At 33.5% G+C, this 27577-nt stretch overlaps 2 protein-coding genes and 2 non-coding genes across 12 annotated transcripts in view; 1 reads left to right on the top strand and 3 right to left on the bottom strand.

The window, feature by feature from the left end:
* The first annotated feature begins 661 nt into the window (after positions 1-661).
* On the top strand, positions 662-10446 carry LOC128211784 (serine/arginine-rich splicing factor 10-like). Of its 6 annotated transcripts, none has more exons than XM_052916842.1 (9): positions 662-792; positions 2484-2588; positions 3944-4047; positions 4497-4599; positions 5582-5614; positions 6306-6347; positions 7036-7065; positions 7903-7959; positions 9109-10446. In XM_052916842.1, exons 1-9 carry the CDS (start codon positions 728-730, stop codon positions 9206-9208), a joined length of 639 nt encoding a protein of 212 aa, XP_052772802.1. In that variant the 5' UTR covers positions 662-727; the 3' UTR covers positions 9209-10446. The 6 variants fall into 6 exon arrangements, with proteins under 6 accessions (XP_052772802.1, XP_052772801.1, XP_052772805.1 ...); XM_052916841.1 differs by having other exon boundaries at positions 7033-7065; XM_052916845.1 differs by lacking the exon at positions 2484-2588 and adding an exon at positions 2877-2981 and having other exon boundaries at positions 667-792.
* A 1107-nt stretch (positions 10447-11553) lies between these two features.
* Positions 11554-27577, bottom strand: part of LOC128211574 (FHF complex subunit HOOK interacting protein 2A-like) — a 30471-nt gene continuing 14447 nt past the window's right edge. The window contains exons 12-19 of one of the 4 annotated variants that reach the window (XR_008257306.1): positions 27453-27519; positions 26347-26437; positions 25359-25505; positions 20868-21008; positions 18405-18508; positions 17011-17043; positions 15361-16441; positions 14051-14179 (exon numbers count right to left, since the gene is read on the bottom strand). Coding sequence is in view for 2 of the 4 variants with exons in the window: in XM_052916530.1 (XP_052772490.1) it covers positions 14068-14179; positions 17011-17043; positions 18405-18508; positions 20868-21008; positions 25359-25505; positions 26347-26437; positions 27453-27519 (695 nt within the window). In the remaining 2 variants the exon portion in view is untranslated. Of the gene's footprint in view, positions 14180-15360; positions 16442-17010; positions 17044-18404; positions 18509-20867; positions 21009-25358; positions 25506-26346; positions 26438-27452; positions 27520-27577 lie in introns of all 4 variants that reach the window. The other 3 variants (XR_008257307.1, XM_052916530.1, XM_052916532.1) reach the window with 3 other exon arrangements.
* On the bottom strand, positions 21729-21890 carry LOC128212614 (U1 spliceosomal RNA). The gene has a single exon (XR_008257534.1). It is a non-coding gene; the product is annotated as a U1 spliceosomal RNA (small nuclear RNA).
* LOC128212613 (U1 spliceosomal RNA) lies at positions 23954-24115 on the bottom strand. Its single transcript, XR_008257533.1, has one exon. It is a non-coding gene; the product is annotated as a U1 spliceosomal RNA (small nuclear RNA).

The raw sequence follows: 27577 nt of genomic DNA, 5'->3' as shown, positions 1-27577 counted from the left end.
ATTTTATAAGTTGCATCCTTTGATTATAAATGACATCGCCAGTATGAACTATCGGCTTTATATAACACGCTTATCAGTACTGCGTTTACATCCGGGAGGTTGTACTCGGCCCTTGTGGATTTTTTTTCAAGATTCTGATTTCACACATTCTCGTTCACCAGAGTGATAATACTAGTCTATGCGTACCATTTATCATTATCAAACCTCTGATGAATGGGAATGATTTCACAAGGCGCTAGCCCAAAATCCACGATAGTCGAATACTATGCGTACCATTTATCATTATCAAACCTCTGATAAATGAGAATGATTTCACAAGGCGTTAACTCAAATTCCACAAGAATCGAATACGACATTCCGGATCAAAACGCAGAACTAATAACCCTGTAATTATATACATAAAATTTTACTGAAAGATACAATATTGTTCAGAAAGTTGTTAACTTTCAAATCGTGATTTCTCTGTAAGTTATCTGCATTACTTTTTTAACAAGATTATGGATAACTGTTTCAGCTGTAGGTCTACTTCTTTCATTTAGATATATGAGCACATCACCAGATAGTTTACATTTAACAGAAAAGAGAATTAGGGTACCAGTCTAAGTCCGACCAACAGTCGTTTACCGTTTTGACTTAAACGGGAAAGTAGGGTACAGGATTTTCGAAAACCGGAAATAAATTAGAACGAGGCAACAAACGTACTAAAAGTAAAAAAAATAAAGCAGACATGTCGAGGTATTCACGTCCCCCAAACACCTCTTTGTATGTAAGAAATGTTCCCGACCAAACAAGGTAATTAGGACTTCCTTTTTATCTGTACATGTACGCATTTTGATATTAATCGTTTGGAAATTCGTTAAAATCGGAAGCAGCAATAAAGGATTTTCTTCCAAAATAAACAGAATCGTATTTATTAATATCCAAACGCTGTGTTTTGATTATAACCCCACCAAATTATGTGTTTGACAGAGTTTACAGATCATTAAACATGTGTGATTAACTTTGTAAATTTGGACACATCCTGTTCAGATTTTTGCAGAACATCTTTTTTTGGAGTGCGGAATGAGGAGCAAGTTGCACTAAGTGGAATATTAATGTGCAATGGCATTGTATATTTAAAACACTGAAGGGGTCATATACAAGATTGAAGTAGATGTGTGAAAAGAATCTTCTGTTTTAGTAACATTGCATGGTATATAACGGTTATGTGGGTATTGTGAGTTGTGGTTTAACCTTTTTATCTATTGTTTCATTTGTTAACTAACTTCTATCTTTATTAGAGAGCGCTAGTCATTGAACAAAGCTGTATTGACCTTTTGTGGCCAGATCTCAGATCACCTAACTTACAGCAAATTGAACAATGCAACTAGCCCCAGGTTAAATCATAGAGGGTATGAATGGGTGGAAAATTTGACCTGGGTACCCCATCGTCAATTACATTTCACAGTTCAAGGGGCAGAATAAACATAACAAAGAATAGTAAATACACATTTTCTGAAGCATCTCGAAGTAACCATGTAGTATAGGAGAAAAACAAATATTGTTTTGAATTTTTCTGATCATTTGTCATACAAATAGACAAAAACTGTATTGGCCAGGTATTGGGTACTATTATTGCACCCACCCAAACATATTGGGCTCGCAGGTACCCATCTTACTACATACATGTGAACTCTACCGGCGGTGGGTAAAATATACCGCTTTTGAGACCCTTCTAACGCTTTGCTGTCGAAATCTACCGATATTTAAAGCTCTTTTAAAAAACCTTAAAATTATATCAAATTGGCCTTACTTTTCTTTTAAAAACCTCAACATTATATCAACCATGCTAAAATACAACATTAATCTGTAACTTTAAAGAACATGGTGCAACAAACAACTTGTCAAATCACTTCACACTTCGGCTGAGATCATTGCTTAGTTACCAGTACGGTACAAAAGACCACTAATCAGCAGTCTTTGTTAATTGGCATCCTACTAATCAGCATTTTTTAAATATCAAAGACATTAAAAACTGTCAAAACATCAAAGAAAACAACATTTCCAAGGTGTTATTAATTATCTACAGTGTATAAAATTTTACGACATTTTGTTGTCTGCACTTACACTCCAACCTGTTTTGGCAGTCTGATTTGATTTTTTAGTAGCTCTTCTGAATATAAACTTGTAGAGCTAATATTACTTCTGTTTCTTAGCAAAAACACTGACATTTGACAAGTCTCTTCACCATGACGTATTTGATGCGTATTTTTCGAAAATCTAAAAATAGTAACAAATATCAAGTTTTTGTTTACATTGTATCCATCATTGTTTTTGACTGAAAAATAAAGAAATTAGAAATTCTACCGCTTTTGAACCCAAACTACCGCTTTTGAGACCTAAATCTACCTCTCTGTCATTGCAAAAGGTTCCAATGTATGTTACTATATGCCCTAATGTTGATTCTGTGTGTGAAACAAACAACCTTTAGTATTACTTTACAGGCCAGAAGAATTGAGATCATTATTTGGAAAATATGGACCTTTGTCAGATGTTTATGTTCCTGTTGACTACTATACCAAACGAGCCAGAGGATTTGCGTACATACAATATCCTTGTGATTATGTGCAATACACCCATTGTATAGAGTGATGTATTGATGATGGTTATGTGTGTTTTTATTCATTAAGTGTGGTTTTAACCTTTTTACATACTTTCTTCATTATTTACTAACCATATCTTTTAACAGGGATCGCTGGTCATTACACAAAGCAGATTCGCCTTCTGGTACTTGCCCGAGGTTCAGTTAAAAATAACAGAAACATCCCTTAATGCATTTGTATCCCGTAGATACTATGTATATAATAAAAAAGCTAAAAAAAAGTATTGTTTTACAGGCCGGAAGAATTGAGATCATTATTTGGAAAGTATGGGCCTTTGTCCGATGTATATGTACCTCTTGACTACTATACGAGAAGGTCCAGAGGATTTGCTTACATACAATATCCTTATGATATACATTGTTGTTTTATATATTTTATTTTGTTCTCTTCACTAGCTCATATAAAGATAAAGTCCAAAGTCACGCTAAAGACAAGGGTAATGGTCAAGTAAAGGCACAGTTTTCAAGTAAAGGCACAGATATAAGGTCAAGTCGAGCGCGGTAAAGAATCGAGTACAGGCGCAGTTTGTCAAGTCCGGTAAAGGCAAAGATAAAATGTCAAGTCAAGGCACAGTAAAGATTCAAGTTAAAGGCACAGTCAAGCGCCACTCAGTCATGATTGAGACATGGTAGGATAGGTTGTTAGATTGGCACCCGTCGTGCTCAAGCCAGGCTCTTCAATGGTACATTTTCAAGTCAAGTCTCGAGGCAAAGGAACAGATCAAGGTAAAGACAAGTCATGGTTTGGCTATAAAAACAGTCCGGGGCCAAGAATTCAACTTGGATCGTCAGACGTTCTCATTAATATCCTGAAATAAGCCATTTCCATTTATTCTATTCACATAATTGTTTATTTTTACATTAAATTTCTCAAAAATTTCTCTAGTTCTGTCAATTTATAATTAGTAGACATCTGCGTAAACAAACTGTTACCGTTTTCATTTTATTTTTTTTCTATTAATTTTGTCTGAAATATGCTATTCAGCTTGGTTCAAAAATCTTTTTTTATATATATTTGAACTAATTAGAGTTCAAAGTATAGACATCATTGATAGTTTTTTTTTTTTTCAAATTTTCATTTGCCTTTTGAAAAAACTTGTAAAAACTAGGAGAAAACTAGTGAGAAGATTCAGGCTTTAGCTCGGGATGGAACCTGGGTTGCCTTAGAAAAAAAGAAAGTGTGCTTTCCTCTAAAAGCCTACTTACCAGACAGCCTAAAAAAAGTCTACAGCCTTTTTGATGTTTAAGATCCCACACAAGGAAATTTCTATTTTGTATCTGAAAATCCTTAACCAAGTGAACGTTCGAAGATCCCCGAGATGCAGATGATGCCCTATATCACCTTGACAGATCAAGGTTCTACGGACGGGAGCTGGAAATCGAATTTGCCAGAGGAGACAGGAAGAGTAAGACTTATAATTTATTGTTTACTGTTTAGTAACTGTACCTTAGAAAACAAATTATGCTTGAAAACTAAATGGCTTTGCCTAAATTGTTAGAATCAAATAAATAAATAAAAGTAAAGAATGAAGGGTTTTATCTATCACATACGATACAAGTAAGTTTGCAGTTATAATGAGTCAAAGCAATTATCATACATTTTACTTGTAATTATGGTAAAAAGATAAAACAGTAAAGTATAAAAGGAAGTTGTTAATTATTGATACTAAAACTCTAGAGATGTGCACTTATTATACAAGTGTAAGAATTCTCTATAAAGACATGCAAGCTGAAACAAGTTGGATTCACAAATATAGCAGTTGGTTTTACTCATGAGGTTTCAAAAATAATAGCAGTTGGTTTTACACATGATGCACTGGTAGATTGTAACCTCAACATTTTTTTGTTCATTCAGCCCCAAATCAGATGAGAACTAAAGAGCGCCCAAGCAGGAGGTCTCCACACAGAGGACGTTATGATGATAGGCGTAGCCACCGGTCTCACAGCAGAAGCCCAAGGTTCGTGAAAATATCCCCATATCTGACACTCAAGTGTTGTTGGATTTCATATGGGAATATATTAAGGATGCAAACAAATGACAAAATTCGAAAAATCGGTAATTCTTTCGATCAAATAAATACATTACCAAAATGAATCTTTTAGAAGTTATCGTAAACTATTATTATTTGCTATTGTAATGTCTGGTACCTTTTTACCCTTCTTTGTCGTGGCAGGTACACATGATGGACCCTGATTTTTTCAAAAATTAGCCTCTGAAATTCCCCATTTTCAAAAAAATCCAACAGAAAGCAATACATTTTGAACCAACAAACAAGTAATGAATAATTTTAATTCCACTGCATTCATATTTGTTAACGATGCAACATTAGATGGGAGAAAATCTTAAATTCCCGGCTGATGACAATATAGGCCAACAGTGTTCAGTAGGGTGAGCAGCCTCGTTCTGGGATTGACCTTTGATAAATTTAACTACGGAAAACCCAAACCAACTGGGGAACTAGTAAAATAATTGACATATGACAAGTTTATAGTGTACCTGTATTGTCATCACATTCACACCTCTGGCATTGGGTGCCAATCTTTGTTTAAGCATTACAAACTTTATACACTCTACAGTTTTAGGCAAATTATTTTATTTATTCAACTAAAAACACATCAAATATTCGAATACCAATTTTGATATTCAAATACCAAATCATGTTCAACTGAATATTTTCAAATATTAGTTTGCATCTCTAGAATATATGAAGTTTGTTATTGTACTTGTCGGGCTGAGCAGTAATTTGTTCAGTTTATTGGCCACTTTTGAAAAGTATTGATACTTAAATATCTGCATGTTCTGTACTGTAAACTTTAAATTGATATTTACGAGTAAACCTGTGCATGTAAGTTAAAAAAAAACAACAATACTACAATTATTACAAATCTATTATTATGAAATTTATTGTTTTAAATGTTTTATTCTTTTTTTTTCTCCAGGAGAAGGTCAAGATCCAGGAGTGGTGAAAAAAGGTATTGTTTCGATATATTTTTTGTTAAACTAATTTCGCAATGAACCAACCCAGCGATGGAATATATCCGATTGTAAAGTCATGTCAATATGTTATTATAACTATTGTAACTAAATCAGCCTATGATCTAGTTACGTTCTCTGGGGCAGTATTCATTCAATATTAATCATACATGTACTGTTTATTTGCTATAAGCCAGGACGTTTACTCCTTCTTTGGCATAAGCCTCGTATCATCTACTTCCGAATTGAAATAGTTATGTTTTCCCCCAAATTTAGACATTTGTTTTGCCAAAAAACCCAGAAAATAACAGTTGACTTATATTTGTGTTGTTTGGCATTGAATTTTTAGTTATTTTGCTTACAGACTGAAGCATTTAATTTTTCATGCCTCTTCCAAATTTTTGTTTTAGCCCTGTAAGGCTTCTGCAGATAAATTTAAGAACAGAAATTTTATTGGGCATAAATAAAAAAACATGTTCATAGCCAGAAATATATATATAATTTCACATTCACGATTAAAGTAACTTAACGTACATGTATGATTTTCCATTATAGGACTCCGTATTTTTTAATTATAATTTATTTAGAGGATTTTTTTTTTAAATTTGTATTTAATCTAATTATCTTTGCTTTTGCAGTAGACATTGGTTTAATGATGAATCTTAATGCGTAGTTTCACATCTGTTGCAGATACAGATCTAGATCTAGGAGTAACGATTATGATCGTAGGAGGTGGGTCCTGGTCATTTCTTGAAATAATTTAATCTGTCGATTTACAATGATTTAGTTCTTACCCTATGATTTTTGTTTTTTTTGCATGTTTATGTGCTACTTATTATACTGCAGCATGCATTTTAACTCCCAACTAAATAAAAGTTATATTTAGTTGAGAGTAAAATGCATGCCATGTCTTAGTATGCATAGTTGACAATTAAGTATATATACAGTATTTGAGTTTCTTAGGCTAATGTAGTAATGTACAGACTTGGAATTAGCCCAAGCCTTACACTGGTCAAATGTTTGCAAGACTTGCCCAAAACAAATTATACTTGACTGGGCTAGTTGATTTCCTTAGCCCTGTTCTATTTTGTGGCTGATCTTTAACCATACCAATCAAAGCCAAGTATTTCGTACACTGTATTTGTGTTATTGGTGTATATGTGCAAGTTGATTTTTATACTGCTTTGTGATAATGAATTACAGTGGAAGATAAACTATAAGTCAGTTATAGTTCATGTATATAAGTTAAACAAACCTATTCCAACAGACATTGTCGCCCCCTCAGATAAATTTGATTTCTTTGTAACTGGGCCTGGTAAGCAGTTGATACATTCGTACAAATGTTGTGAAAATTGACTTTATGTGATGGTTAATTGATTTAACCAGTCAATGAAGTTCTGTACTTGATAAATTTCAGCAGAAGATCCCGCTCCAAGAGTTATGAGAGAAGGTAAGCAGCTTGTTTATATCAGCAGCTTATGTCCTCAATATTGAAGTATTGTAAAACGGGGCATAAAAATTCATCCATTGTAGTGGTCGAAATTGGCAAGCCCTTCCAAACTTGCTCGAATTTGGGTTTAATCCAATTATCAATTTGATGTATTGGACTTGAGTTAAAAATGTTAAAGCAATAAGTATGATATTTACAGGGTATTATCAAGTATATTTGAACGAACTGAAACATGTGTATGTATGTAACAATTACGATAATCATGCTGATGTTATGTGATTTACAATTGTGGATACAATGCTATGTCAATGTTGAATGAATCAGTTCAATGCTAAGTCTAAAAACTAATGTATATATAATTTATGTCATCAGGGCTTCCATTAAGAATTTGAAACTGGAAGTATGAACTTCCTGTGAATCACTTTTGGAAGTTTTACACGGAAATATGGAAGTTTAAGGCTCCATAATACAATATCTTTTTCAACTATTTTTCAACAAATATATTAAAAATCAAACAATTTTCACTTTAACTTATATCATTATAATCCCTTTTACTTAAAAACACTTAAACTGATTGAAATTAGGACTATAAAAGTAATATTGACAAAAGGTTTTGATTTTTTGTACTTCCAAGGTATCAACTTTGGAAGTTTTCTTCAAAATTATGGAAGTTTTTGTACTTCCAAGGAATGAATTTTAGAAGTTTTAACCCATTTCTAGGAAGTAATATACTTCCAAACTTCCTTTAACGGAAACCCTGTGTCATAATTACAAATTCATAATCATGTAATTGTAATTAGAACATTTATTCACTGATGTACTCTACTTGACTTACAGACGTTCCCGAAGCCGAGGTCGCCGTTCGTACACCCGATCCCGGTCCCCCTCCCCAAGGTACTACATGCAATACTGACCATCCTCTTTGTACTGGTACCAACTCCATTGGCTCCTGGCCCTACTTGAATCATGGGGGTCAATGGTGTGGGAGTTGGTCCACATCAGCATCATTTTTCTGTTATTTGTTTTTCATGTATTATTTAATGAATACATAATTTTGTTTGACAATCTTGTTTATCTTTGCTTCTATTCAAAGTTTTAAGTTTATTATTTACAATGTAGACCTTCACAGCCATTCACTGAACAGCTGAACTGATCTTATCACAAGATGACTTAATCTAGGGTATTAAAGCTACATTTCATGCAATTTTAGCTTAGCTGCTGTTGTTGTTTTTTAAAGAAAAAGAGTCTAGGTATTTTCATAGCTGTGGTGTAGTTGACAATGTCAGCATTGTGCATTTAAGTTTAACCTCATCCATCTTCAAAATCAGATATTCAAATGAAACTAGGTACATGTTTCCAGGGACAAAATGCTCATGTATGGCAATGCCCATAACACTGGCTTTTAATAATTACGGAGTTATTCCCCATGTTTACTCAACCATAACGGTTTCCATTAAATTAGGATACACTTTGTTTTTATTCTTAGTGTTTAGTTCATTTAGATTTGCACAGGTGTGTCAAGATCAGGCCACAATACCACGAAAATACTTAAGTCAAATCTCAATTCATTTTACCATTTAAAAGCTTAGATTTGTTCAAAATCTTGAATGTTATTATGCTTTTTGAAAACATATTTTCTGATAGACTGTGTTAGTTGAAAGATTTTGACAATATTTCAAAGACAACTTACTTTAGAGTAAATTATATACTAGAGTAATTATTAAAAGGCAATGAATTGTACTCAAGTACATTTTTGGCTGTAGAATATTTTTCCATTGGAATCTAGACCAAAGGTTCCAGTCAACATATTCAATGATAGAAAGGATTTAAAAATGTGTCAAAACATATTTTCAATAAATGTTGATGCTATATGGTAAAATGGTTTTGAGATTCAGTTTGAGATTTGACTCAATTATTTACGTGATTTTGGGGCCAGGAATACCTTTACATTTTGCAGCAGTCTAAATTAGTTCTGAAACATTGTTGTTAATGTTCTCTGACAATATTGCAACACAACTGTATAAATGACCTTGATATTTGTAGGGGGGCAAGGTCGTACAGTCGATCAAGGTCAGGATCACCACCACCGAGAGCAGCAGAGAGGGGGCCTAGAAGTCGCACAAGAACCCCAGACAGAGATTAAAGATGTTACGAACGGAAATAGTATTAGAACCACTTAAACTTGCACAGAATTCTTACTGTTGACACGTGATTGATTGATCAAATGTGACAGTTTAAGTTATGCTTTATACTGAAAGTACAGTTTATTTTACTTGTTATACATTATGAACAAAACGTGTACATGCTCTGGTTGATGGATATGAACAAACAATGTACATGCAATAGTTGATGGATATCTCAATATGAATAAAAATGTGTACTTGATATGGTTGATGGATATCTTTATATGAACAAAATGTGTTCATGCTAGCATGGTTGATGGCTGTCTCATTATGAAGATGTGTACATTGTATGGTTGATGGATATCTTGTTATGAACAAAATGTGTACCCATACATGCTCTGGTTGATGGCTATCTCAATATGTACTTAATATGTACAGGCTCTGGTTGATGGATATATCAATATGAGTAAAGATGTGTACATTGTATGGTTGATGGATATCTTATTATGAACAAAATGTGTACCGGTACATGCTCTGGTTGATAGATATCTTGTTATGAACAAAATGTGTACATGCTTTGGTTGATGGATGTCAGTTTTAGCTTCCAAATTACAGGGATGATATAGTCTGTATTAATCCTGAAATCAGGCTTCAGAACTTTTAATTTTAGACTTTATTTCTTTCTACATTTGTAAAGTGTTGTTTTGAGCTGGACATGTTAACATTAAAGCATAAGGTATCCTGAAATAGATGTGAATTGCTCTGGAAAAAAATAATAAGAGTGATCTTAGCCCATTATTCTAGCTCTAGTCTGAATCATTAGTAATCCAACTCAATCTTTTGGATTGGGATTTTCAGCCTGTTATTATCCCCGATATTGAAATAAACTTGTCGAGATGTTTGTTTCTGCTCCCGCACATAAAATGCATGTTCGTTTCCGAAGCATACTTCATAGTTTTGTGTTTTAAGTGAAATCTTAGCTTGATTGGCAAGATCATTGCCAATTGTAATAGCACTAATAGCAAGCTAGGATCGGTAAAAAAAATCCTGATTATTTGCTTTTACTTTTTTGTCGTAGATGAGAGATTGCCCTTGCAAAGACATTGTTTTATTTTTGTGTGTGTTTTAAATAAACAAAGAACTGTTTTATGTACAAATTTGTTTTCATTTATCTACATGTAACAAATTTAATAATCACTTCTTCATTCATTGTGTTATAACATTCAAATTGTCACAATAAACATATAAAAAAACTTTAGTCTTGTTTAGGAATAGTTGGAAAATCGCATTTTGTGTTAATTATTTCTTATGACTGCCCTAATCATTGCGAGGATTATAACATTCAAACAGCTGGTCAAGTCCTGAAATAAACCACAATCTTAAATGACGTGAAGTGGAGATTACATGTTACTGTTAGCCCAACTTTTTTTTAAGGTCACATGGATCATTATCATGCACCAGAGTGATGATGCTATGCATACCATACATTAGGTTTAGCATTGTCAAACCTCTCATGAATTAGGATGTCAAGGATAGGTAGTTTGTCGAAAATAGTCATGACTGAAAATTGTACATGTCCAGCACATCCTAAAATTTATTGGATTGTAACTTTACGTGCAATCAATGAAGACCGGCTTTGTACTATGGAAATGACTAGCAATCTATAATGATCATCTTTGTGCCATGAAAATCAATAGCGATTTACAACACAGGCTTTGTACGATAAAGATGGCTAGCGATCTATGAATACTGGTTTTGTGCAGAAAAGATGGCTGGCAATTGATAAATTCCAGCCTTGTGCCGTAAAGTGGACTAGCTATCTATGACTTTTGGCTTTGACAGTATGGTTAAAGGAAAAAGTATGGGTCAAAATCAAGTATGATCTTGTAAAGTCCAAGAAAAAAGTTGCACTGCTGCCTAAGGTTTTCCCAAAGATTGTGGTTCCTTGTTTTAGAAAAACGGGTTGCAATTTTCCTAAATGAAGATAAGTCATGTGAGAAGTACACTACATTTCACTGCCATTAAAAAATAATACGGCCATTCCCCGCAAGCTCCGGATTGACCTCGTAAATACAAAAAAATGAGGCCGCCAGCAATTAACTTGACTAATCGGGCTAAGTAGACACATTCAATAACATAGGTAATGTACTGAAATTATTTTAATTTGTGTACTAATTATGCCTTGGAGAAAATTGACTCGGTTCCAGTATAATATCACTACTCATCCCTAAAACATAAATGCAATGTGTGTATTTAATTTTCTTATTTTGTGTATCAGATCCCATTATGATATAATTTATGCACAGTTATAAATATAGTAAGACATATTTGTATATCTAAAGGTTTAAAGGGCACAAACTTCAAATGAGATTCATGATTTTATTCAATTTTAAATAATTATGCAGATTCATTCACAAAATTATAAACTTTGACTAGAGGTAAAATTCAATTAACATAATTGATCAGAATTCAATTTATTGTCATAACCAATACTTAATTAAGTTCAATGCATCTTGTAATTCACTTTCATTTGGGCATAATACATCAGTATACACATATAATGGTCAAACATACATAGCATAATTGTACGTACAGGTACTATTATAAGCTAAGCAAAATAAATGCCATCGATGATTTTTGTCAATATCACAGAAAACCCATATAAATAGGCCATTGGATATAATATATATTGGATTTACTTAAAAAAACACAAACAATCCTTAACAAGCACATGTTTATAGCATACCGTCAATGACTGGTTATAAGACGCAGGCAAAAAAATCCGTGAAAAACTCAAGAAAAAAACTTGTGATATATAACTTGTTCGCTGAAGTTCTTTAGCTAATTTCTCTGAAGAGCCAATTTCGGCCTGAAATTGACCTCAGAAAAAAATGTCAAAAGCTTGATACTGTTTGTAAGACGCAGGCATTTTTTTTTACATCAAAATCTGAGGGACAAAAGTGTGTTTTATAACCAGTCAAATATAGTACATGTATAGCATTATGATTTTAATAACATCAATTAATACTGTTACAATATTAAATTAATTAACCAATCATAATCGGCCCATTGATCAGAACTTTGTTACCGTTAACAATGTTGATAATTGGATCTTCGTTAACTTTCAAATAGTTACTGTTCTGTAAGTTTAATGGATACATTGGTAATCTGCTATATTTCTAACAATATGTGAGAGAACTGTTTGAGCTGAACTTGTTAATATCTAAATATGCAAGCACACCATAAAGTATTCCATGTTTAAAAGTTAATAACAATGTCGTTCATCACTGTGCATAATTATTTTAACAACAAAGTTCTGAACAATCAGCCAATAAAAAAACGAATATTTCATCAATAACAAGATATTGACTCGAGACAGATTCATCATGTTCTGTCCCCAATTTCTCGAACAATCTCGAGTCCCTTATTACAGGATCAAACACATCATTATTTGTTTTTCGGTATTTTTTTCTTTTAAAGAGTTCAGAGACATTTAAAGAAAACTAAACTTTGTATTAACACAATATACATATTTTTATTTTGTAAAATCAAGTTAAAACAGCTAATTGAAATATACTTCTTATGTGTAGCCTGCAAGCTAAAGAGTTATGGAAGGGTTCTGCACCATGTCTGTTTTCTGGAAGCAACCTTCTGCCCTCAAATTTCTATCATTATAAATGGTACCCGGTACATACAAACTCTACATTGGCAGTTGTAGTTCTCCTATTAAACACCTTCCTACCAATTTTAGTCAACTTCATAATGTTTAAAATCTTCACCTTAACCCATTACCTCTTTTGCAGCACCCTGTTCTCGTAAAACCTGGCTTAAACCCTATAAGTGTTCTACACTGAAAATTTTTCTAGAAATTGGGGCCAGTATTTCATGGACGTACCACCGGCATAACATGATACAGTCTCAAAAATGGCAACAATATATTGCATAACAAACTTGTTTGGCACATCAATAAGGTTTAACATAAAATTAAATATCAAACATAAAAAACATCCCTCATCATTAGGTCATGATTAATAATAAGTTTGTTTCGTGTTACCCGACAAACTCACAATATTATAATACTTGCGACTCATAATATGCTTTGCCTCTCCTCTGATGCCTCATGGTTATATATTATTTTTATGTTTTTCATATCGGTATTAAGAAGTAAGAAAGTAAAAAAAGGCCTTTATTCGCACACTTTAAAATGTGGGAAGGGAACACGAAACAAACTATTTTCTGTTGCCTTATCATGAAAATCCATAACAACTTTAAAATGTATGTGTGCTTTTCTGGCAGTGTTTTTTTTTATCATACAAGCACTGACGGCCACTTTACAAAACATTGTTATCAACACAAATATCAAAAATAAAAATTAATACAACATATTCCTTATAAAGAAATTATGCTTTTACCCTGAACATGACTGTGCCTATCTATAACACATTGTTAAAAATTGGAATTACGGTAGCAAAATGTTTAAATAATTATTCATAAAAATGTTTTCAAAGTTCATAATTATTTTGTTATGAAGGGTAAGCACTCAGTGTACATGTATATTCACCAAAAGTAATATTATATAAGTGTTGAAAGCAAGGCAACAAATCTCATTAATGTAACAGAACTGATGTAATTTGAGTTGGAGCACTAAGCACATTTACATTGTTTTTGTTGCAGTGGAATTATTTGAATATTCAAACTTTTGAAAGTTTCACTGTTTCAAATTTTGAGTTTATTATGATATAATAAACTGTAAATCCACTAAAAAGCATGATAATGATATAAATAGCTCAAAATCACACATTGGTTTAAATATCATCATCATCATCATCATCATCATCATCATCATCATCATTATCATCATCATCATCTTCATCATCATCTACTTGTCCTGTGTCACGGCAGCATGGTGTTTCACGAAGGCGATGGCTGACAGCTCCTTACAGAACTCTTCAAATACGATAATAGCCTCCAGTCTGCTCTCACTATCAACCCTGAAACACACAACAAAGGTCAAGCCAAGGTCATCATCACCACAACAAAGGTAAGATCAAGTGAAGGTCGTAGGTCAGGTCAAGCTCATTATCTCCACAACAAGGGTCAAGTCAAGGTCAACATCTCCAAAACAATGATCAAAGTCAAGGTAATAATTTCTAAAACAAATGGGTCATTATCTTTACAACACTGATCAAGTCAAGGTCATCATCTTCGCAACACTGGTCAAGTCAAGGTCATTATCTTCACAACTCCAGTCAAGTCAAAGTCATTATCTTCACAACAAATGTCAAGTCAAGGTTATTATCTTCACAACAAATGTCAAGGTCATTATCTTCACAACAAATGTCAGGTCAAGGTCATTATCTTCACGACAAAAGTCAAGTCAAGGTCATTTTCTTCACAAAAAATATAAGGTCAATGTCATTATCTTCACAACAAATGTCAAGTCAGGGTCATAATCTCTACAATAAATGTCAAATCAAGGTCATTATCTTCACAACACTGGTCAAGTCAAGGTCATTATCTTCACAACAAATGTCAAGTCACGGTCATCATCTTCACATCAAATGTCAAAGTCATTATACTCACATTAAACGTCTGGTCAAGGTCATCATCTCCACAACACCAGTCAAGTCAAGGTCATCTTCTTCACAAAAAATTTCAAGTCCCGGTCATAATTCTACAACAAATGTCTAGTATAGGTCATTATCTTCACAAAAAAGGTTAAAGCAAGCATCATCTCTATTATTCTGGTATTTATATATAAGACATATCATTATTTATTACTGTATATGTTATGAAGACACATTTGGTAACATACAACGTACATCGTTCAGTTTATCAATCACTCAAAAGATTTTTACACCTACTGAAAAAGGGACTTAGAATGTATACAAATATGCAAACTGCCTGGTTTATCAAACATCATTTTGATTCTGAATATAAAACTAAAATTCCGTGAATGAGATGTTTTGCCTGTTGGGAGCGCCATCAACAAGGTCATCAAATGACTATTACCAATCCGCATACCAAGTTTGAAGACTTAACACCAAGTTCTTCAAAAGTTATTGATCAGAAATGAAAGTGTGACATAGACAATGATAGACAAAAGTAGTCCCTGAGAGCCTGCTATGCTTTGCAGGCGACACAAAAACATGCTCCATATAATAAAACCTACCATCATGCATATAATAAATCTATCACACAGGTAAACCATGCAGTGCTGCTTGCAATGAGACAACATCCAATCCAGAGTGACAAGTGCATGCATGCAATACGGATATTGGGACCATCTTATCCATGCACATATTGTACGATCAATTATCCCAATTAAAATTTCTGAAAAGTGATAAAAGTAAAATCCCTTTCAAAAGAAATACATGTAGCTTTATAAGTCAGGTAATGCTGAGTTTGATTTTGCAAAAACTTTCAAATTAACTTTTGTAAATCTCACTTCATATTTAATTAACTGAAGGTCTTGATCTTAAGATACGCTCAATGATAAGGTGCGCCCAGTGCTTCTACAGGGTATACAACCAAACTCCACGCAGCAGTAACTTCCCTTTGGTAAGGAATCATCGCCTTCATATTAATCATGTGATGAAGATAATGATAAAAATCACGTGACATTGTTCATACAGTCAACATTTTCTTTCATTTGAAATGAATATTGATATTTTACTTTGGAAATAACGTTATTTAACGAAACTTTAATAAAACAGTGAACAAATGTGTTACAAAATATTCTCTTAAAAAAAAGTTACAACAGAAATCCTGCCTCGAATATCACAAAAATACTTTAATCAAATCGTCATCTTAATTTCAACTCATTTTACCACGTAACATCAAAACTCCCTTCTACAAGCGCACTCCCTCATTGAACATGTTCATTGAAAATTAAGGTCAAAATTCCAAATACAGCAAAAAGTGTAATTGTGTACAACTCAGTATTTTTTTGGCAATTACTCAAGTATAATCTTTGCTCTAATAACATATTTGGAAATATTAACAAAATGTTTTCATCAACATATTCTATGAGGGTTTTAAAATAATGTAAAAAATATATACGATTTTTATTATTTTTTATGTTCTGTGTTAAAATGAGTTGAAATTGAGATCAAGATTTGACTTGAGTATTTTACTTCTATTTATGTGATATTGGATATTGGGGACAGCTATTTTTGTATGTATTGGCAAAAATTCTCGCACGTCAAGGGAGTTCACTGCGTAGGAGAGTGAAGCAATGACTTACCAGGCATCTTATGTGAGGCAGTAAATATCTACATGTGTATTTTATACATATTATAGACTTCCTTAATAATAACTTACAAAGCACTCTAGCGAGATAATTTATTTATCATAGAAAAAAATCACTAATCAATATTAAGCGTACCTGGAGTGAATATTTATTGCTTAAAGAAGCGTATGGTGATACAAGTCGCACTATACTATGAGTGATGTACTGCCATTCGGGAAAGATGAAAATAAGGACTCACAGCTATTTCAGTAAACATATAACCCACGGGGGAAGCAATTATTTTTATAGTATATGGGTGGTTTTTTTTTTTTTGCTAATATGGACCCCGAAAGGGTTTTAAGTTTAAATGGAATACCCTCAACAGAAAATTTATCCATTTAACTTGATTGTAAATGTTGTTTGTTTTTCTGATAGCCCCAATAACATATATGCTTAAGCCATTAAGTCATGCTTCAGAAGTTGAATGTTTTTTTTGGATTCCAAAAGCAGCAAGAGATGAAACCCAAATTTCCATCTTTCCCGAATGGCACTGAAGAAGGTACATGCATAGGACTATGATTCTACACTTACCTAACTGTACCTGGTAAGGCCATGTCTCTTAGTCTATGGATGGAAGCATGCATACATTGGTTTAACACATCTAGAACTAAAATGACACCTACCAAAACGGGTTTCACTCCAACAAAACTGCACTGGTGCTACCAAAATAGACTCTCTATTCAACATGAAACACTTGCACATATTTAAATAAGTTCCTTGCAATTGATTTCCTATATATATGCAATAGTTTGAACATAATTATTATGTTCACTGGTAATAATAAGGATGACACAGCCATAAATTGAGCCCTTCTGCTTCATTAAAACTTTACATTAATAGGATTTCCCTTAAATTATAATGAATATTCAGGAGGCAGATAATCAATGCACAGAGGATAATCGTTTGTTTCAGTGTAAGATCGCAATATATTTCACAAAGTGTGCACAAAAGGTTATATTTCATGAGTGGCATATATTGAGAAAATGACGTCATTGAAATTGTATCCCAGCACTGTGTATTCTGACGATTGATTTTGAATTGAGAGCGGGTTAAAATTTCAAACCAGTAAAATAAATTATCAAAGTTGTTTGAATGTTTACAACAGTGAAATAACATTTTCATTTCACTGATAAATCTCAATAAACTGCCAGAAAGCATATAATAAGAAGACATTTTTGTGAGGTTGTAAAACTTTGAAGTTGTAAAACTGTGATTCTTAACAAATAAGCTTGGTTCTTATGGGAGGTCCATGGGCAAACTCATTGGATGGAACTGTTAGTTATAATCTAAGCTAGATAAGTCTTGCGTCACTAGTTCTAATGATTTTTTTGTAGAAAAGATGAGCTCTAGTTTGTAGTATTTGCACCAGTGCAGCAGCAAGACTTATTCAAAATTGACATACTGTTCTTGGCAACAGAAGTGCTAAAAAAAGGTCAGCCTTTAAGTTGAAGTCTGAAACAGGTGTATCACAAATCTTAAATTCAAAGCATATTGGTTTATACTTTAATACTAAGTTTGGCAAATCTTCCTTTGAATAATCCAAAAAATCTGAAATAAAGTGATCTTTCTGATAATTCAGACTTGAAACTATATACACACAAATACCTACGGTATATCGAAAATAGACGCTGCAAAGAAATATGCATCACAAGTCAAAACAGCATCTTAAATATCAATCCCATACATTAAGTTACTTAATAAGACAAAATCAAGAGCACAAAATGCATTTTTCGATTTTCAAAACAGTCTAACTAATGCAAAAGTAGAAATGTTAAATACACATTCAATAAGACAATACATCAATCTATGCAACACTTATAATAACTAAAAAGTATTAGAATCATTCACTTCAGAAATCTATCTTACCAAACCATGCATATTTCATTCCTCGATGCAGATAGAGTCTTGAAGAGATATACACTTACTTTTGTAATGTCGAGCCAGTTCCCATGAGCTTTTTACGAACTCGGACCAAATGCATGCCAAGATTAGGCTCAGAAGAAAACTGGGCTTTAATCTCGTTGGAAATCTGCAATGTCAATATTTTGTTTGTGATAACATGTACATAAAAAACAATTGTAGTTATTCTTTTTCAGAGAAATATAAAATTATAACATTTCATGTATTGTTATGTCAAATGTCATTAGATTAAGGTAATGTTTAAAATCTGGTATTTGAAATTTTTTAGCACCTTGCCTGGAATATTCAAGATTCAATATCAAAGGCATATAATATGAATGTGATGATGATAAATGATTGAACAAGACATAAAGAAACAGTAAATACAAAGAACATGAAAATATTAATTTGATAAGACACAAAATAGCCATTTTCTATACATGTACAGGTATCTGTTTTACAAAAGAAGTTGTCCAGTTAGCACAGTGGTTAGCGCACTTGTTTCTTATAAAGAAGATCTGGCTTCAATTCCTGACTTGTCCAAGAACAATGTCAAAGATATACACCAACAGCTATGCTAAATAATTAAATATATTATTACTGACAAGCAAAAGTCTCCATTTCAAAACAGCCTATGACAAGAATATGCCCATTTTCTGCGCTCTCAGATCATCAAATACCTCCAGGAAGACAACTTCCAGCTTCTAGTTCCAGGTAGCGCTATGAATAGCTACCATTTTGTGAATGATTGCAACATGAACTTGCTAAAAAACTTCTTATTTCTTTTAGCTCAAATGTGATGAAAACTAATAGCCTACTAAGGTACTTGTATATATCATAACATAATTATGTACAGTCCAGACTCGCTATGTCGACGTCGGATATGTCGACTTTCCGGTTGTGTCGACTTTTTTTTCGGTCCCAAACTTATTCCTTCTTATTCTATATAAAATAAATCTGTTTGTGTCAATTTTTTTATCTCGACTTTTTCGCTATGTTGACCTTGTTTTTCAGTCCCTGTGGTCGAATTTCACACATTTCCTATGTTCTTTATGTCAAACTGTAGGTAGAGTCGTAGGTGTGCAAATATTCATGACGGTTTGCGGCATGTCGCAAAATACCGTGCATGTCAATATAACAAACTGTCATAATTGGAGGATAAAAAATGTTACTGGTAAGTGCGAATAATTAAAGTTGTTTGTTTATGTTTTTGATTAAAGAGACATTTATTGCTCAAGCTCTTTTTGGTTTTGTATAAAACATGAACATTTTATTGATTGGATAACAATCCCGAATGGGCACAGAAAGAATAACTTCAAAATGTCAAATGTTAGTTCCACTACTCTGGTAGACCAATTCAGAGAATGACCCCGTATAAAATCCGGGGGGATATCTGGATCGGCCATTGGGTGTAAGGGTTCTAAAAGAAAATTGTCATTGAAATCATAAAACGAGAAGTACCAAGCCATCATCGAAGTCGAGAAGGGTATCAAGACAAAGAAGCAGATAGCGGCAGAATATGGCGCCCCCTCAAACACACTATCAACCTATAAAAAAATGAATCCTGTATCTCATTCTATGAATAATAGCGCTTGAATGCTTTTTGAGAATGTGCTATATTGCTGTGTATAAACGAAACAATAATGTGTTATTTTATAAAAGTTATTGTCATATGTGCTATACCGTTTTCTTACAATGTTCAAGTTAATGCGATTGTGGTTTTATATTTGTTTTGTGTGATCCATAAACATAAAAGAAATAAATTTGACACAAATAATTCTTCTTTTGTTTCACTATTTTTCAATAATAAGTTTGCCGTTTTCACAATTCGGATGAGTCAACTTTTTGTTATCTCGACTTTTTTCACTAGGTCTCGAAAAAGTCGACATAATGATTTTCGACTGTATATATAATCATTCTTCAGTCTCCCTCTTCAGTAGAAATGAGTGCTGGGCATTATGATTCTGAGATCCAGGCTTAAATGTTTCAAAACATCTATAATATAACTAGATTTTACAAATGATGTGTGCCTGATTGAAGAATTGGTTATTTTTTATAAATACAGATTTTTTTAGCATCTTGACAACAAAATTGAATTTTAGATTTTGTGAGACTGAGTCTCAAACTCACGCAAGTAAATATCGGCCTTTGGGTCAAGACTCAGACTCAGGAAAGCAATTTTATCAAAATACCAAGAATTATATTAATTCCATTAGTTTTACAAAAATAATTGTACAATTTCATATAGTTATACAATTCAGCAATTTGCAAAGGCAATTTACAATGTAATGAATGTAATATGCCCCTTGATTCTGAACTTAAACTTATATTCATGGCCCCAGGATTACACTTTAAGAGTCCATGAGAAAGTTCCCAAGCTGTGGATTGAACTCACAATGTCTTGGCTGAAAGGCAGTTGCTGGTGCCACTTCATCACCTCAACCTCAACATAAAATAAAAATGTGACCAAATCATATCCCAACTGTTACCTTTAGGAAGACAGTGTATAGGTTTCTGGTTCCCGGCTGCATGGACAGAAAGGGGTCCAGGAGGAACTCGTGAAGACATGGATGGGGAACCAATGCCAGCCTAGATATAACTGATGTCAACTGAAGGTTGATCGGGTAACTCTGCAACATGAATGTTAGAATAGAATTAAAAGATTGTGTCAACAGTCAAAGTCCTGGCTCTTTATACAATTCTTCATTGCCATCTGTAAGAAGCAAAAAGTAAAGCAAATTAAGTCTTAAAGTAAAGCCAAAACAAAGATTGGTTAGAACAAAACATAATAAATGTGAAAGGGAGGTAAACTAGGGATCTATGGATTATAAGTTATGGTTCTTCAAATGGGAGCAAACACATACTGCCATCAACCAATTTCCCATAAAAATCATTTGCGCCATGAATTATACTTTTTGTTCCTTAAGGGAGGCAATCAGGAAACAAGAGTGTACAGAGTTATAGTTACCGAAAGTTTCATTCCTCTAAATCCAAAACCTTGCCAGTTCTTATGAAGAAAAATCATACATGCTCTTCAAATCAGTGAAATATAATTAAACTCCAATACATATAAAGTAAAAATGAACCTAATTAACCCTCACAAATTCCTTCATGAAACTAAATGTGATACTAATAAACTTTCACATAACAAAATAATTCCATAGCTGAATTTAAACAGCGATTAGTACTGGTAGAATCCATTCAGAATGTCAAATAAAAGCAAACTTATCTATGAAATGTTAGTGGCTCTCTTGTAGACAGTAAGAGTTTTTAGACCTTGTAAGTCATATGATTTGACTTGAATTAAATGTCCAAGTCTTTCTTAATTTTCCTAAGATTGTTTATTTATTCAGGGACAGCGCGAACGCAGTCCCCACACCAATAAATTACGTACCCGAGTAACCAACATTTGTGGCTATCGCAGGCGTCAGCCCAACCGAAGTGCAATGGGAGGGCCTCTTCCTGGGGGAACCGCCTTCATGATCACGGTATCCCCTGTACCAGGTAAGTATGCTTAGACAAGGTTAGTTCATGACTTTATACTGGGCCACTATAACCATATTGTGATTAGCTGAACCTGATATTTGGGGAAATATTTGGTATGTTTTTCAGTTTGATTATTTTATTCAGCAAGTCCTGTTTTTGAATCAGATAAAATTTGTAAATTAAGATTTTTATTACTTTAATTTCAACCTAAATGACTAACTATTATCCATATTCATTTAAATATGACAAAATATTTGAAAACCTAAAGTATCTTTAAATGTGGCTTTGTCTATTTATAGCACATGGTTGTTCACTTCACGCTTTTTTGCTGTGTGTATAGTATTAAAGATAACTGTCGACCACACAAAACATGACATTTTGTATTACTCTCCCTTAGGTGAAAAAGAGCAGGTGTGTCGCGGTTGAACAAAGATGATACCATTAATCACAAATATCCCCAGGACAATATCATAGTCAAGCTCTTTATTAAATTATTAAAGAAATGTCTCTGGCTTTACCCTCCAATTTGACTTAAGCTGCTAGATAGTGCTGGGGCAGATTTTCATGGTATTTTTTAAACATGCTTCACATCTGTGAACCCTTTTTTTCAAACAGTGAAATAACCAAGAAGTATTTTGCAAAAAAACACACTTTTTATGTAGATGCTTTGCAACATTTGAAATGAAAAGTAGAGAGAGTTCCATGAAAAATTGCATTTTATTGAACCTTGTGAGAACAATATCTGTTAACTGTCAAAGCTTGGTATTTTTTAACATGCTTCACATCTAAGAGCCTTTTTTCAAATAGTGAAATAACCAAGAAGTATTTTGCCAAAACACTTTTTAAATAGCTGATTTGCAACATTTGAAATGTAACGGCAGAAATAATTTCATGAAAAATCACTTTATTACACTTAGAGAGAACTAGAAATGTGTCCATAGGACACGGATGCCCCCACTTCGGTTTTTTGTCACAGAAAATAAGCCATAATGATTTTTGAAGTATTTTTGGCAAAAAAGGGCCGTAACTCCTAAATGACTAAAGCGATTTCCATGACAATCGAACTTGATCAAGATATTATGGTCACAAACATGTGTTTAAAGTTTGGTGAGGATTGGACAAACAGTTTTCAAGAATTAGATCGGAAACAATCTTCGGGACGTATTTTTCAAGTCTTTTTTTGCAAATAAAGGGCCGTAACTCCTAAATGACAAACGCGATTTCCATGGCTATCGAACTTGATCAAGATATTATGGTCACAATCATGTATGTAAAGTTTGGTGAGGATTGGACACATACTTTTCAAGAATTAGATTGGAAACATATATTTTTGAAGTATTTTTGGCAAAAAAGGGCCGTAACTCCTAAATGACTAAAGCGATTTCCATGACTATCGAACTTGATCAAGATATTATGGTCACAAACATGTGTTTAAGTTTGGTGAGGATTGGACAAACGGTTTTCAAGAATTAGATCGGAAACAATCTTCGGGACGTACGTACGTACGTACGTACGGACAGACGTACGTACGGACAAGGGCAACCCTATATGCCGCCACTTTGTGGGGGCATAAAAATATCTGTTAACTGTCAAAGCTTTGAAAACCCTGGGAAGGAGTTTGTGGGGTCATGAACTGCAAAATGAAAACAAATGCATGTGGCATTGTTCACTTTCCTGTAGCTTGAAACATTACTTCAGCTATATTAAGCACAGGTACAGAATCCCTCTGCATGAGTGATAGTTTGTTTAGCTGATAAACATGCCCACACAATGTTCCCTACAAGGGCAGGGATTTTTTGCAGCTTTAAATAAAAGGTCCATTCAAATAGCTCCTTTTTTTATCTCCATCATGTTACAGGCAACAATTTCTCATCATTACAATAAACTTACTAGATATTTATAAGGTAAATTTTTCTTCAGACCCTTGTTACATTGTACTTGTGATAAAGCCTACACTCCTTCTAATATATATTCTTTTTATTATATATTTACTTTATATTTTATTATCACAAATATTTCCAATTTTTTGTTTTTCAAATTTATAGAACAACATTATATTGTTTAAATTTCCTTAGATTGTTTCTTTATTCAGGGACAGCGCGAACGCAGTCCCCACACCAATAAATTACGTACCCGAGTAACCAACATTTGTGGCTATCGCAGGCGTCAGCCCAACCGAAGTGCAATGGGAGGGCCTCTTCCTGGGGGAACCGCCTTCATGATCACGGTATCCCCTGTACCAGGTAAGTATGCTTGTACAAGGTTAGTTCATGATTTTATACTCGGCCACTATAACCATATTGTGATTAGCTGAACCTGATATTTGGGGTAACATTTGGTGTGTTTTTCTGTTTGTTTATTTTATTCAGCAAGTCCTGTTTCAGAATCAGATAAAATTTGTAAATTAAGATTTTTAAGTACCTGTGTTTCAACCTAAATGACACACTATTATCCATATTCACTTAAAAATGACAAAATATTTGAAAACCTTAATTATCTCCAGATGTGGCTTTGTCTATTTATAGCACATGGTCGTTCATGTCACACTTCTTTGCTTGTGTGTATAGTTTTAAAGATAACTGTCGACCACATAAACACACGACATTTTGTATTACTCTCCCTTAGGTGAAAGAAAGCAGAGATAACGCAATCTGTATGTCGTGGTTGAACAAAGATGATACCATTGTAATAACAAATAACCCCTGGACAATATCATAGCTGGGAGTAGGATTGCTATTGGTCCCAGATCATAATAAAGCATTAATTAAAGAAATTTTAATGGCTTTAAAGTTTTTAGTTATTCAAATGGCTTTATGTAACAGCAACTCTTTCTCATTAAAACAATAAACTTTAAAGATATTTTAATTGGTTATTTTTCGGGCGCTAGTTACTAAATGTGACATCTTCTCCATTTTCTTTGTACTTGCCACAGCATCAGTGTCAAGCCACCTCTACCACTACAATATACCGTAGTTTTTATAGTGAAATCTTGAGTAATATTTTTTAAATCAGGTGGGGTTTTTTTGTTTGTTTTTTGTTATTTTAGAAGTTTAAACAACACACTATGCACAGGAGAAGGGAAACTAAACTAAAAATGTTTCCATAGGACACAAATGCCCCAACTCCTCACTTGTTACACAAGCCAGGGTCATTATTTTGCCAATGGGTTGGTGAATGTGGATCAACATTACCAGTAGGACAACAAAAGAGTGGGAACATAAACCGCAACACCAATCTCTCCAATTCAAAATATCCCATAACTATATTTTACCGGTATCACTATATGTTCATTTGCCTATTTTTTTAGTAGGTTAACGGTGACCATGAGCAAACCTTACATGCAGACTTACATCTTTGAGAAGTTTATGAATCTTACTCAAATAATTGTTAGGTATTTCATGCTCGATATGCCCAGTTTGTGTTATTTCACAGGCTAAAACTCTGCTTGGCGCAGCCACTAACTAAAACAATAGTAAGTTAGTAACCTAATTTACCTGATCTAAAAGGTGGGTGAGGCGGTCTAGAACCATCTTGAGGAAGGCGCCCTCGTAAAACTGGGCACTCTGGGCCCCATCACTGGGTGTACATGTAGGGTCGGCAGGGTAGCCCCAGGACTTGCAGCTCTCCAACATTGCAGAGAACTACAGCACATTGAAGAAACAAGGGATGAATAAGACATGGTTAAAAGATACAGCTTTACAGCCTAGCTGACTGCAAACTTACTACATGTATAATGACAAGCTATATTAAAATTATAATGTCTAAATAAGTCTTCTGTTCTCAAACTCATAAGCTGCCTAACACTGACATCTTGATTTGATTAACAATCATTACATGTATGTGTCCAAAACAATTCTTTTAAACAGGGCCAGAAGATGGTTTTGATTGTTAGTCTTACAAGTCATGTAGATATACTTTTAATGGCTAACTGTTATAATCATTTATCTTATGGATGTTTTGCAATAGTTTGCATCAGTACAGCAGCATAATTTTTTAATCTATATCAATAACAAATATGCTTTTTGAATGTAAAGAGAATTAAACACAAATATAGGCTGAATTCTCTTTTTTTAGCCTATTTGAGCTTCTTATATGATAAATAACAATATTGAAATATCACATTATTTTTTGTTTTCTAAAATTCACAGATTTCCAATTCACTTCACAGATTTCCTGTTTACTTTTGAAAGTATTAACACAAATGGAAAGTTCCAAAAGATAATACAAAGCAAATAAATTCAGGCCCTAATTTTACAAACAATCTTTAGTTCCCTGCAACAAGACCAAGCTCAGCACACTATCTTTGCTTTGCCATTATTTGTCTATAGAGATAATAATCACAATATATGTTTTTTTCAAATATTTTTGCTGAATGCAGAAATTTACACTTGTTATGCTTAAGATTTTCAGCTTAATTGTGAAAATTAATTATACGTAAGATTTTTTAAGATATTAGCTTAAAGCCATGACATGACTCTGTACCTGTTTGTTAGCATCTTTGAGGTACATGTCATAGCCACTGTCTGCCGTCTGGTAACTGGACTTGAGCTCCTCCGGCAAAAGGGTCAGGAAACTGAATTATAGAAACAAGCATTAATGTGAGTAATAAACAATTATTTTATTTGCATTTGTAGCAGAGGGGAATGGCACAAAACATTATTTTCACTTCAGTCTAATTTGATTTAAACAGGTACCTCTAGGAAGCAGCCATAATGGCCTCTTACAACGAGTTTCTCGTATTTGATGAACTAGAATTCCGCTAAAACACTTTGTCACCTGTTCGAAGTGCCTATGTATTGAAATTGAAAGTGATACTAGAGCATTTTTTTCAAATTTTGATGAATCAAGCGGGCCATAGCTCCCGAAAAATGTGTAATCTTAGCTGTTGATCAAACTTAGTGAAGATTTTATGCCCATAAACATCACAACCAAGTTTGGTAAAGATTCAGTAACAACTGCTAAGTTAAACAGCAGAAATGAAAGTGTGATGCCGCCGACACTGGACCAAGTAATCGCTTGCCATGCATGATGCTACACAGGCGACATAACAATGATGTCTTTAACACTTTCAGGCGCCAAATATATAACAAGAACATACTATATTATTTTGTTTTCAATAATGCTACATCGGCATTGGCAGCCTTTCAGACTGCCATATTTTTTAGAATATGGCACCAAAAGAGAAAAATTCAAACAACAAACAATGGGACCTACAATGGTCGAAATTAGCACAAGCCCTGCACTGGTAAATTACTTTCTGTGATTGCTCAAATTCTGGGTTTTATACAGCAAGGCTTGTTCAAAAATGTCATGTAAAGCAGTAGTATATGAATTTGGGCTTATTCATCCAAGACTTATTTCGATGACCGGACCCATTGAGTTCAGTTGGTCAGTTGCCCCAGATCAATTCCAAATACATGTATAAGTAGTAAATGCTTTACTTGTAATTAATCGGGGGCCACTGCCCAACTCCATGGGTTCTGTTGAGTTTTCATATTTTTTTCTTATGTTTCAAAACTGAAAGAGAAATAAGTCACTTTCAGCTTATTTGTCTATAACTTTAGGCTCTCAGTTGAGTCATTTCTCACCTATTGACAACCTTGTGAACTTCTGTTTTTACATGCTGAGGTGTGGAAAATGGGGATATCTCAATTCCTGAAAACAGATTGGCAATCATGTCTTCATTTGCAAGTAATAAAATAAGCAACATCAT

This window comes from Mya arenaria, chromosome 12, assembly GCF_026914265.1.
Source record: "Mya arenaria isolate MELC-2E11 chromosome 12, ASM2691426v1".
Taxonomy (NCBI): Eukaryota; Metazoa; Mollusca; class Bivalvia; order Myida; family Myidae; genus Mya; species Mya arenaria.
Note: the sequence above shows the minus strand (reverse complement) of the source record. Positions and strands in the feature narration are given on the sequence as shown.

Excerpts from the sequence above, each read along its gene's own strand:
- LOC128211784 (XM_052916841.1), top strand. The coding sequence starts at position 728 with ATGTCGAGGTATTCACGTCCCCCAAACACCTCTTTGTATGTAAGAAAT. Across the intron at positions 4,048-4,496 it reads TGCCAGAGGAGACAGGAAGA|CCCCAAATCAGATGAGAACT; the intron begins GTAAGACTTATA and ends TTGTTCATTCAG. Across the intron at positions 6,348-7,032 it reads AACGATTATGATCGTAGGAG|CAGAAGATCCCGCTCCAAGA; the intron begins GTGGGTCCTGGT and ends GATAAATTTCAG.